This window comes from Pithys albifrons, chromosome 24 (assembly GCF_047495875.1).
Source record: "Pithys albifrons albifrons isolate INPA30051 chromosome 24, PitAlb_v1, whole genome shotgun sequence".
In the NCBI taxonomy this organism is placed as follows: Eukaryota; Metazoa; Chordata; class Aves; order Passeriformes; family Thamnophilidae; genus Pithys; species Pithys albifrons.
The window spans coordinates 118,773-131,664 of NC_092481.1; the positions used below are offsets into that span (position 1 = coordinate 118,773).

General features: G+C 38.7%; 1 protein-coding gene across 2 annotated transcripts in view; it reads left to right on the top strand.

The window, feature by feature from the left end:
* The window catches only part of KDM1A (lysine demethylase 1A), a 41,738-nt gene that overhangs the window by 25,752 nt on the left and 3,094 nt on the right, over nucleotides 1–12,892 (top strand). For both annotated transcript variants that reach the window (XM_071576983.1, XM_071576984.1), the window contains 10 exons: nucleotides 2,008–2,150; nucleotides 2,686–2,776; nucleotides 3,455–3,589; nucleotides 4,807–4,880; nucleotides 5,545–5,656; nucleotides 6,020–6,152; nucleotides 6,875–7,062; nucleotides 7,483–7,597; nucleotides 11,310–11,437; nucleotides 11,790–11,936. In XM_071576983.1, coding sequence (XP_071433084.1) covers nucleotides 2,008–2,150; nucleotides 2,686–2,776; nucleotides 3,455–3,589; nucleotides 4,807–4,880; nucleotides 5,545–5,656; nucleotides 6,020–6,152; nucleotides 6,875–7,062; nucleotides 7,483–7,597; nucleotides 11,310–11,437; nucleotides 11,790–11,936 — 1,266 coding nt within the window. The remainder of the gene's footprint in view (nucleotides 1–2,007; nucleotides 2,151–2,685; nucleotides 2,777–3,454; nucleotides 3,590–4,806; nucleotides 4,881–5,544; nucleotides 5,657–6,019; nucleotides 6,153–6,874; nucleotides 7,063–7,482; nucleotides 7,598–11,309; nucleotides 11,438–11,789; nucleotides 11,937–12,892) is intronic.

The following is a 12,892-nucleotide window of genomic DNA, read 5'->3' on the forward strand; positions in this document are numbered from 1 at the left end:
GAGCCACTTATACACAGGTCAGCTGTTTTGAACTTCATACCATACTTTGGCTGGCTCAGTGCACACTGTGATGTCTCCAGCCTGATCCTGCAGCTTTGCTTGCTGTAGCCCAATCCTTCCTGTTCCCAGTAAGCAGGAAGTGAATCACTTCTGTCCAGCTAAGCCACAGGCAGCTCCTGTGGACCAGGAATTTCTCTTGGTCATCAGCTAGGCACTTACTCCAGTTGGAGTGGAGTGTTTTTCTGGAAAAGAAATATTCTTCCTGATTACTCTTGTGGTTCCTGCAGCGCACTGAAATGTTACTGATCCCAGGAGACCTAGTCAAAGTGGAAACTGGCAGTGTGGCTGCATGCCCTCGAGCCCTTGGGTAGGGAGGAATCCCTCAGCAAGGAGTCTTACTGCTCTTTTGGCTGACCTGGTGGGAAGGTAACATCACATGTTCAAAGGTAGTTGCTTCCCTTCAGATACTATGTGCGTGTATTAACATAATGACAGGAAGGTCATTTTTAAGAGGCATGTCACAAAATCTGTCAGCTTAGCTGTTGTGAACAAAGCTTTATATGTATAACTGGATGTATTTTCCAGACTGAATTTCATCACTTCCTTGTTTTGAATGTTGTCTTGGTGACTACATAACGAACCAGCCTGCTCTTCCTTGGTTTAAGAAAAATCAATAATTAAATCAGATTGCATCTGTGTACTTCTTGTTTCCTAGCATGGCTGCCATGTAGAGCTTTTAGAATATTTGACTAAACTATCTAATTTGAAGCCATTTTAACTATGACAGATGATCAGGGAGAGAAACTGTGGTGTGAACAATGATCACTATTTTATTCTTCTGCCACCCAGATACTGAATGTCACAGAATCAATATTATATTGGTGTTTTTGGTATCTGCATCTATCATTTGAATTTGCTTCGTCAAATGTGGTGCAGTTTTATCGTGAAAGCTGTATGTTTTGACTTGTGCTGCTCATTTTGTCTTTATTAGTATACTCCATGATGCTACTTACTAATTCTTTCTTTTAATTTTTTAGTGTTGCAACAGTTTTTCCTTTGACTGTGTTAGCACTGTTAAATGCTGTTGATTTGTTTTTGCAATGTTTTCACATCTTGGAACTTTGATTTTACCCCACTGAAATAGCCGTCAGGCTACTTCCATTGTATTTCTTCTGCTGCAGTTGTTGAAAAGACTGGTATTACTTTTTAAACATTGAAAAATAAATGTAGTTTAAGCTGAAATCTCTTTCTATGGGATATGCTTCTCCCAAAGATGCATTCACATTGAGTTACTAATGAGTATTGGACAAGTAACATCTAAGTACCCTCTTAGGGAGCAAAAATTCAGCTCATCCTGCCAAGAGAGAGTCTGCTCACTTGATAGCATTCCATTGCATTTTCCTTTCAGTTTACCCTTCACCCCAAGTCCATTTCTTTGCCCTGGTCCTCCTCAAAACCTTTCCAGTTTGTGTCCACCAGTAATAGCCAAGAGCACAGTTTTTCTTGTCTCAAGTAGAGGAGCACTGATGTTCCACCTCTCCCTCAGGTGTTTTGACAGGTGCTTGACAGGAGGCAAGTTGTAGCTTTTAAATTAATAAATTTTCCAGCCATTCTAGGAAGTATCAAAGATCTCCTTGGAAAACAATATACATCAGACATCTGAAGCTGGGAATGCAAATAGAAGTCTAGGGACTGGATGTCTAGGGATAACTGGTTGTCTTTCATACCTTGGCTGCTGTCTTGACAGCTTTCCATATCTACACAAGTGTCTTTTCCATGGTTAACTATTTCTGCCAGTCTGTCTTTTGTTCCACCCTGCATTTTACTGAAGGGCAAAGTGCATGAGTTCTACAGTGAGTGTCTGTCCTCATTGTTGAGCTCTGCATGGAGGACATAACTATTATCTGGATGCTCACAACTGTATGATGACCCTTTTTTACAAGGGCTGGTTCAAGCAACTGTATTATTTATGATTAGGTTAAGAATGTTTGGCCTTTCATCTCTTAGGTTCCCAAAGAGAAAGATGAAATGGTGGAGCAAGAATTTAATCGTCTGCTGGAAGCCACATCCTATCTTAGTCATCAGCTGGATTTTAATGTTCTCAATAATAAGCCTGTCTCCCTAGGTCAAGCTCTGGAGGTTGTCATACAGTAAGTGATTTCTTTCTTGGTGGTAGACTTTCCTATTTTGTGAATGAATTTCTAAACATGCCTGAAACAATTGTGATGCTCTTAGGATAAGCACTGCCCTCTTAATACAGCTGCTTGATCTCAGCTGAGCTTGTTTGCAAATGTATTTCTTGTTTATTGAAGCAAAATATGCCACAGATGGTTAAAGGAGCAAACCTGTCTTCTTGAACGTTTCCTGAAAATCCTTGATGCAGTGATGCATAGTGGATACTTGATGCAGTGTGACTGGGGTGCATACAGCCCACTTACGCTACTTGAGAGCCAGTGCCAATTGTAGTGGCCTTTAATAGCAGGTAACTTCAACCGCACATTTAGCTAGTCACGTATCCCTTATTTACAGAAACTTGTATTAATTTTCCAATTGTCATACAAGTATTTACTAAAATAGCCCAAGACATGCTTTTATTACATTCCACTAATTTGGTTGTGATAATGATTTTTCTCATTAACACAAGGTTTTTATGCTAAACTGACTTTCACTTCTCACCTTTTCCAGATTGCAGGAGAAGCATGTGAAGGATGAGCAGATTGAACACTGGAAAAAAATTGTGAAAACACAGGAAGAGTTGAAAGATCTTCTTAACAAGGTCAAATGATGACATTTAGAACAAGACAAGAGCATTGTGTTCTTGAGAAAGTGCCAAAATGTACAGAAATGTTCAAAGAAAGATACCAGTTGCTATTAATGCTGTTGTTAAAATATATCTTTACCTGCTTAGAAGCCCTGTTAGAACAAAGGTGTCTTCTTGAGAAGGAGCATAAATGATTAGGCAGAAAACCATAAACATAACTACTGAACAAGAAGGAAGAGGACAGATGTGATGAATTGTGATGTTTCATAGCTTCCTTTAGATATGCTGATACTGACTCAGCCTTTTGGAGGGGTTTACTGTCTTTACTTCAAGTAGTACAGAAACAGTGGGCTTGGCCTTCTTCCAGTACTTTTGCTTGTGGTAGATGACATCTTTACTTCTCTGTGGAAGTTTTTCAATTGAAAAATACTTGGGGACAACTCTCATACTAAGTTATCTGCAACATATTTAGCAAGAAATCAATGATGTTGGGTTTAAGCCATGTTGTTTGGGGGTTGGTGGTATTATGTTTCTTGGGGGTAGAATTGCATATAAGTAGCATCTGCCAAACCCAGGAAATCTCTTCAGTATAATGGCATAACTTGAGATGAGCATTTAGTAGCTTGTTGGAATCTAAATTTTCTCATATTTTCCCCCCTTTCTTTCTTCCTTTTTCTGCTCTTATCTGAAAAGATGGTGAATTTAAAAGAGAAGATTAAAGAACTTCATCAGCAGTATAAGGAAGCATCAGAAGTGAAGCCACCTCGGGATATTACAGCGGAGTTCCTTGTGAAAAGCAAACACAGAGATCTGACTGCACTTTGCAAGGTAAAGGGTGACATACATACTGCATGTTAGTCTGCTTTCTGAGGACTTGAGCAGCCAGGTAGCTGATAAAAATGTTTCCACATGACTCGCTCCAATTTAGTGCTTTCAAGAGAATGTAGTTGTAACCCTTGGTAATAACACTAGTAGGGATGCATTGAGTGTCCTTATGTGGGGAGTGCTAGCATGTTGACAGCTCAGTTTTAGATAATAGTCTGTGCTGCCTCATGTCAGGCAGCACTTAATGTTTTGAAAGTGAAATTTTGAGTCAGACGTGACCTTTCAGTACAGCTCAGTCTCACAGTAGTCTGGAAATAAAATCTACATTTGAAGAGAGATACATTTTCTCTAAGATAAAAAAGGTGGTTTCTTGAATAAAAGACTTCCTTCTATCCAAAGATTATTATGTACAGAGCTCTATCCTGACAAGCAGAGTTGGTTTCCCCTCTCTGGGAGTATCTTGATGTAAAAATGTGCCTTAAAAAGAAAACCTTAATAATTCTTCTTTCTATGATACTGACAAACCTCTTGCTAACTCAGGTCAGGCAGAAGGAAGGATCATTTTTCAGATACTTGTTCAACAGAAGATATGTACCTTTATTTGGAAGCTCTGTGTGTGTGTGTACATACATTAGCAGCTCTTCTATTTTGTCACTGCTGAACAGCTTTGTGCTCTTGTTGCTTTTATTGAACACTCCAAGTTGTTCTGCTTGAAGGAAGATGACTGTTGCCTTTATAACTAGTTTTACTTACCTTTTTTTTAAATCAGGAAGAAGCTTGAATTAGATCATGTCTTTATCTTTTTACACATGATTGCTTCTGCTTTGGAAATCTTCATGTTCAATATTACGTATAATCTTTCAGGAGAGAAAGAAGAATAGAAAAAAAAATTGTTGACTATAAAGCTTTCAGTATCATAGGAACCCTTAAAATACCAGGACTGTAACAGACTTTCATCTTCTTCAGATCCAAGTGTTTAAATTCCTGAAATATCACCAGACTAATCTTTTCTGCAGTGTGGTACAGAGTTTTGTATACAGCAGAAGAGCAAAATACTCTGAATGAAATGTTGAATAAAATAACAAACCTGATTTAGCTTCCATTAAGTCCATTAATCTTCCAGTGATTTCTCCTGAGATTAGGTCCAGTCTGATGCTACATGATGTTGTCAAGTTCTTTTATATGCAAATTGATTTTAATGTTAGCTTTTAATCTACTAGGAATACGATGAATTGGCAGAAACACAAGGAAAGCTGGAAGAGAAATTGCAAGAACTGGAAGCCAATCCACCAAGGTAAAGATACAAACTAAAAAAAAAATACTCAGGAAAGCAATTCTTTTATACTTTTACCTGAGTTTCAAAAATGCTATAGTATACTTTAATTGTGGGAACTCAAGGTGTTAGGGAAGGTGCAAACTTGGAGTTTGAGCTCCCTCAGCCTTAGAACTCAGCTTCCTCTTTTTTTTTAGAGATGACTTGAACAGAAAAGGTGGTTCTAAGCCAGGGCAATTCAGTAGAAATCCTGACTGTAACCCAGTGCCTGATCTCAAGAGGCCTTTGAGATCTGATATCCTTGTCAGTAATGATAGCATACAATCCAACTTATTTTGACAGAGTATTATTATTCTGTGCTTTGTGTGATTTTACTACGGTTTTTGTTATTGTCTTTATGCATTCGAAGTAAGCCATTATTTATGTAACTTTTTTATTTTGAAAGATAAATTTCTGTGTTCCCTTAGGATATTTTACAGGAACTTTACTTGAAAAATCTGAATTTTCTGGGGTTTGATCCTCAGTTTTCCTGAAGGAAACAGAATCTGCTTGTGTTGTTTTTTAATGTTTTTATTTCTTCATTAAGAAGGAACACAATCATTTTTTTGAGAAGAAATTTTCAGAAGCAATGCATTTGCAACATCCTTCTCTAGCAAACTAGATGTGTTATCTTGTTTTTTTCTAGTGATGTTTATTTGTCCTCAAGAGACAGACAAATACTCGACTGGCATTTTGCAAACCTAGAATTTGCTAATGCTACACCCCTCTCTACACTTTCATTGAAACACTGGGACCAGGTAGGTAATCAGTGTATTTACTCAGCAATTCACAAAAATCTTAACCTATATTTATTTCATTGTCATGAAAATTTCTCAGTTTTTAACTCTTATGTGCTCTCTCCTTTTGTGCAGATAATAAATTCTTACATGATTATTATTTGCTGATGAAATTCCAGACAGTATTTTGTTAGTGCCAAACCAATCTCTAAGGGTAGACTACTGAAAGTTTCTATGCTTTTACCTAAGAAGCAGAAAGGATTTCACATTTATTTGACTCTTTAAAAAAATATTTTGAAAAAAATTTGCCATTGTGTAGAGTTGCTGACTATTTTCTGTTGATTTAGGGGACTTCATTATGCTTTTTATTCCTCTTTGTCTTAGGATGATGACTTTGAATTCACAGGCAGTCACTTGACTGTGAGGAATGGATATTCCTGTGTGCCTGTAGCCTTGGCAGAGGGATTGGATATTAAATTAAACACAGCAGTTCGACAGGTTCGCTATACAGCATCAGGTACGTGAAGCCTCCAGGCAACCGCTCTGAGGAAGTATGAGCATAGAAAGTAGATTTCAGTGCTTCTGGAAGCAGATGTGAGGATTGGTCTTGTAAAGCCCCTCCCATTATACATTGATAAACAGACATGGTTCTTACTGGGATTAGTTGTGTAGGAAGTTGTTAGAGATTTATTAATCTTGAGTGGTTTTTTGCTTATTTCTGTGACTGGTTTGACACAGTCCTTTTCAGTTGTGTTTACTGATTGTTCACATTCATTCTCTTATTTCCTTACTTTATCGGTCAAAGTGTTTGGAGTCAGTGGTCTGGGACTGCTTAAGGCTTGGTGCCACAGGATCTGATATTAGAAGTATAAATTAATGTAATTGAAGGAATGTATCTTTTTTTCTTTAAAACATTGGGCTTGGGAAACTGTCAGCTGGGAAAGTGATGCAATGAGAAGCTCGCTCTCTACTTGATATTTATTTATGCATCTATTTAAATATCATTTACTGACCTGGCTTATTCCAGTAAGGCCATTTTCAGATGCTGCATTAATTACCTTTTCTGCAATTGAACTAAATGGCCAGTAACATTCACTTCCCTACAAGTTAAGCAGTTGTTAGTGTAAAGCTCTCTCAATAAACAAAATATTTTCTGATGTGATTAAGGTAGTTTCTTTAATTTTAATCCAATGCACTTACCTCCTGGCCTATTAAATTGGTTTTCTCTCCCCTTTCCAGGCTGTGAAGTAATAGCTGTAAATACCCGATCTACCAGCCAGACCTTCATTTATAAGTGTGATGCTGTGCTATGCACTCTGCCCTTAGGAGTGTTGAAACAGCAGCCTCCAGCAGTTCAGTTTGTACCACCTCTTCCCGAGTGGAAAACTTCTGCAGTGCAACGTATGGGATTTGGCAACCTGAACAAGGTGAGCTGTCCCTTGGGGAACTGCAGTAGTTCAGGAGTTGCTGTAAGTAGAATCTGTAATGTGGGTGAAATATGTGGTGGGAAAGAGGAAGAATGTCTTTTCTGTGGCTGTTTTACTAGGGTTCAATGATGAAATTTGTCTGAAGAACTGTAAGGGTCTCTTCTCTATTTTCCACACAGGTTCTAAAGAGTAAAATTGCAGACCTAGGTCTGCTGGAGCTTGTTAACCAGCAATTTGGTAAACTAGAAGAGCACACTAACCTGTGGGAAGGCAGTGTAGGCACACACCTCTATATATTATCTATGTGCACTATATTCACGAGATTTCTCTCGCTTGACCTGTCCAGTGATAAACATCAATGACTGCAATTTTTATTTCTTCTGTCTGCTTCTCCTAACTGTTGATACTCTGTCTTTCTAGGTTGTGTTGTGTTTTGATCGTGTCTTCTGGGATCCAAGTGTCAATTTGTTTGGCCATGTTGGGAGCACTACTGCAAGCAGAGGAGAACTTTTCCTCTTTTGGAACCTGTACAAAGGTAGCTATGGTGCATGTCTACTTTTGCCAGTGTCTTATTTGTGTGGTTTCAGATCTTTTAAGATCTTTCCAGATCATTTTAGGATGATCTGCAGTGTTCACGTGCGGATATAAGAAGATAGTATTTGTAGGAAGACAAATGGAAGCAGAGAGCAGCACTGACTGTAGTAAATTAGGGCAGCACAGGTGAATGTGTGTTGACTAATGCTAGATTCCAGGCTGTGCCCGTTAAGCTGTATTACTTCTATCTGCTATAACACTTGCACTTTTATAGCTACTTTATTGTCTTGCATGTTGGTGGAGTTGTCCTGTGACCTATCTTACTTGCTTCCATTAAGCATCTATTTAGTTGCCACTGGTATTCTGGAACCACTTAACTTCCAGAGTTGTCTTAACTACCTACTTTGTCAGGATAATGCATTGAGTTCTCCAGGTGAGTGCAGACTTTAGAGTGTTGAACACCTGGATTTCTGTGGAGCAGACTGAAGGCTTTGGGATAGCTCTGTTGCTCTTACTGAGCAATGCCATTCCAGCTTGATGACCTGCAGGCCCATCCACGTGGTTAATCTGCAGTGTGCCCTGGAGGAAGGGCAAATTGTGGGGTCTCCAGTTTGTTGAGTGGATGACCTTGGTTCCTCTTTTGAGCAGTAAAGTGGCTGTGACTGTAGACTGGGTTTCAGACTGAACAAGTAATTTTAGAACTCCTTTTCAGAAAATACTGAAGTAGGCAAAAGGTACTGCTCTGCCTGTTTCTACAGATGGACTTTGCCATTAGTAGTTTTGGTTTATCTGCAGCTGGTGCTGCCACAATGGATTGTCAGGAGATGCCTGCAGTAAGCATACTGATCTTTTTATTGCCATATGCCAGACTAAAAGCTAAAGGTGTATATATAGTGAGCACTGTTAAATGAGTTATTTATCTTGAAGATGACCAGTGAGTTTTTTTTTGGATTGTGTCATAGGCAGGTCAGATTTTTCTTTTAACTGCAGAAAAATTGCTGTGCAAGTGAAGTGCCTTTCTAGGGTTTTGAATTGTTCAAATGTTTGATAAGACTTTACTGGAGAAATACAAGTAATGAGGCTGTTCATGTGCCTTTTGTGGCTTTAGGATGGTTTTATTACATACTTAACAAGTAGTGTTGAGGTTCTGGTTTAGATGGAAAGAAAGATCATGTAACATACAAAGGTTTTGCTCCTAGATTCAAAGCCTTCCTTCTCATGAAAATAGGCAGAGTAGGTAGAAATGAAACAGCAATGCAGTAAAACCCCATACTGAAGCACAAGTCAGATGGCTGAAGTAGAAAACAACAATTACCATTTCTCATGGATATTTGGTAGGCAGTTGACGTGGTTAAGCTGAAATATTGAAGCAGACCCGACTGAACTTGTAAAGCTGCTGTTTATTGCTGCCACAGTCTGTATTTCTATAGCTATAGTATTTTAGGTAGAGCCTCTGTAAACTGATTGAAGAAGTTACTAATCCAGAAACAAGATGTGTAGCAGAAGATAGAGTTATTGCATATGCTGCATGAACTCTGAGGGTTCTGTCAAGTTTTTGGGTTGGCAGAGACCATTTGGTCACTGAGAGGTGTTTAAAGATCTGGGGCGGGAAGGGATTGGATGAATAGACTGCACCAGTCTGTACTGGTGACCTGTTACAGGTCAGACAGAGGTCCTCCCAGTGGTTTCGGTGTAGCCCAGGATAACGACTGCTCAGAACACCTGAGGGCTCAGGAGTGCTGTGGCTGGCCCAGAGCAGCTGACCCATGCTCCTGGTGCCTCTTGCTCTGCCACACTGTTGGATTATTGTCGTAGCTGTGAATATGGAGAAACTCCATCCACAGGGCAGAAATGCTCAGTGTTTTCTGGAAGTCCAGTAACATTTTGGTCTCTTTTTTTCTGGCCTGACTCTTCTTTTTTTTCCTAGAGAAAGGGCCTTATCTTCATCATATTTCTGTGTTTGCTCATCTCTGGCTAAACCAATGTTCTCTGCTTGGTGTTCCATATCAAGGCTTAGTAAATACATCACTACCTCAAGGACCAAGTTTCTTGGGGAGCAGTGACACATGCTCTTCATACAAGAAGCTTCCCTGAGCAGCACTTGGCTATTTGCATAGCAAAATAGTCAGTGTTCTACTACAGTCTTCTGCCTTTCCATTGCAGTTGTGAACTTACCCAGGTGGCTGAATAGCTAGCAGTATTTTCAGGTCTAGATAAATGCTTACAAAAAAAGCAGGGTTTTCATAGAAATATTTTGGGTTTGTCTGAATAAAAGTTTTCATTGACAATTTCACTGCATTTTGAATATGTAGTTGTTTCATCAAGATAAAATATGTTGACTGAATAGGTGCTGAGAAATTCAGGGATGTCATTGTGTGAAGGATGGCCAACTAGGAAAAACTTGGGTGCTGAAATGACAAAAAAATCCCCAATGCCTGTGGATGATAGAAAGACCATGAAAGGTTTTTTGTTCTTTCCTTCAATTGTTTGAATGACTGGCCTTAATCTTTCAGAAAATTGGGTTAAATTAGAGGAGCAATCTTGTATCATTTTCTCTAATAAACTGCTTCTAGTCCTGCATATTTAAGTGACTCAATTGTGTCTTAACTATCAGAAATTCAAAGGCTTTTAATCAGAATAGTTTATTGGGTATTTCAGCCTCCATATTGAACCTGAATTTTACCCAGTTGTCTTTAAGGACTTGATGGGAAATGTACACCAGATCTTCATCTGCACCAGGACAGAATCCATTCACTAATCACTTTGGAGATTTGTACAGAAGTTAAAGCCAGATTTTTAACAGGGACTTTATTTTCCATTTCAACATGCTTGACGTCTGTTTCTAGTTGTAGTATTTTCTTTGCTAAATTTAAGAGTTCATAAATATCTCTAGGAGAAAGATCAAATGAGAGTTTTCATTAAGTAATTTTCTGAGGTCTGAGTCACTTGCCCTTGGGTTATTTTGGTAGTTCTTTAATGACTTACCTGAAATTTTCCTTGATTTTGTGACTGCCAGAAATGTGAGCTGGCCAAACGGGAAGCATCATCTCTTTTGTGTATATCCTAGAATCACATTAATGCTCTTAACCATAGCATCTCATGGCAGTTGAGTTAATTGTTACCTGTTCATTTGACTTCTGAATTCTTCTCAGAGTTGCTTCTTTTCTGGAAATTGTTCTGCTGCTCATTGTTAACACTCCATTGAGGTTATTTAATGTGCACATTCATAGGTAATGAGAAAATCTAAATATCTGTGTGAGGGAGGTACTTATATTGATAACTCAGTCTCTCTGCTGATGTTAATCATGCCTAATTTAGATTGTTTGGAAGGTACTGAGTTCCCTTAAATGTGGCACAATTGGCTGTTAAATCCCAGTGGATGCTCCTATGTCAAACAAGTGATGTCTTAACTGAAGAAATCCTTTCTTCTGTATGCTGTGCTTCCTGATGTGTGTATTTATTTTGTAATACATCAGTTCTCTTGATAATTCTAAATAACACCATGGCATATATAAATTAATTTTCCTTTTGTTATTTTGACAAAATGGTGAAAGATTTAGGACTACTTTTGTTGGATTTGTTTAGTTTCTAACCTCATGACTTACCTACAGATCTGTGTCTATCCAAGTCCAGCTTGTCCAATCAAAATGTTCGATTTCAGTAACTGAAGGGTTTTGTTGGTTTTTTTTTCTCTCCTTCCCTGCCCCCCACAGCACCGATTTTGTTGGCCTTGGTAGCAGGAGAAGCAGCAGGGATAATGGAGAATATCAGTGATGATGTCATTGTTGGTCGGTGTCTTGCTATTCTCAAAGGCATATTTGGCAGCAGCGCTGTGCCCCAGGTCAGTACAGGCTTGAGCTGAAGGAGAAGGAAGGGTTCATTGTCATCGTTTTGATGATGGGAGAAGAAACAGATGAAACAGTACATACACAGTGGTTGTGTGCAGCTGTACAAAGTCTGAGTTCCAGCTGAGGTGCTATGTGCTGTAGAGTCTGGTAATATATTGGAAAAAATTATAGAATTGCCACCAAATACTGAGTTTAGTGTGTGTTAGAATATAAATGTGGAGTTCCACCATTAACATCAGCCTAAGAATTTTGTTCCTTGCATTGTTGCAATTTGCATCATTTGTATTTGGCATAAACTGCAGAACTTGCACTGTGTCAACAACTGAAGTTCCTGTCTTGTCTCAGCCCAAAGAGACTGTGGTGTCCCGCTGGCGCGCCGACCCATGGGCCCGGGGATCGTACTCCTATGTAGCAGCTGGATCCTCTGGAAATGACTATGATTTGATGGCTCAGCCAATTACTCCAGGGCCAGCCATTCCAGGTGCTCCACAGGTGAGAAGATGTTTCAGTTATTTTTAGAAAAACTTCAAAACAGGATGATTTTTCTGAGTAAATTGCATACATATTTAAACAGAAGTTTAGATAACTTGCATCTTATGGTGACTGATTAAAACCTGTAAAATAATTCATTTTTTCATCCATAAATTCCACCATCACAGGTTTGGTGTCATTTGTTTGCTTAAAAAAGAGCACTTTTGTTCAAAATGTCAGTGTGGCAATGTCTGAACAGAGTATTTAATATTATACATGTCTTTCATACTCTGTATTTTTATTGTCCATCACCATATTTGAGTAGTAGTGATTTGAAAGAGGGTGAAGGCCAGAGTGAGAGGAACAGGAACCAAAAGCTCTGTCCAAAATGGGGGGAAAACACGATGAAGGCAGGCATCTCCAGTTCATGTTAAGTGAATGAAGCTTGAAAGCAGCTGCCACTCTGAAAACACTGCCAGAAAAGGGTGCATGGTTTGGCTTTCTTTGCATTCTTGTTCCAATGATACAAGTCATTAATACACTCAGCTATGGATAAAATGATTACTTGCAGAATGTAATATGTGAATACCTGTTTTTCTCCTACATCTTACGATTCTGTGGATGGTTGTTTTAGGTCTCAGTTTAAAGAGAAACTGCTAATTTCAGTGAATTGTTGAAGTTTTGTTTGCTTACAGTGCTAGAGTTCATGTACCAGAATTAGAAACCATTCTTCCTACACACATTTGACAGTTTGGCTGTAGTTACAAATATAAACATGCACATGCTGTTTTATTACAGCTGGGACATGACCCTCCTCTGCTTCTCTGCAAACATTGCTTATTGAATAGAGCTTTGTTTTTTTGGCTATTTGTATACAGGTTAAAATAGTTTCAGTAGGGACTATTTTATATGCATCACCTTCATGTTAATGGCGATTGTGTTGTGATTTGAGGACTTTTAACATTCTTAAAATATCA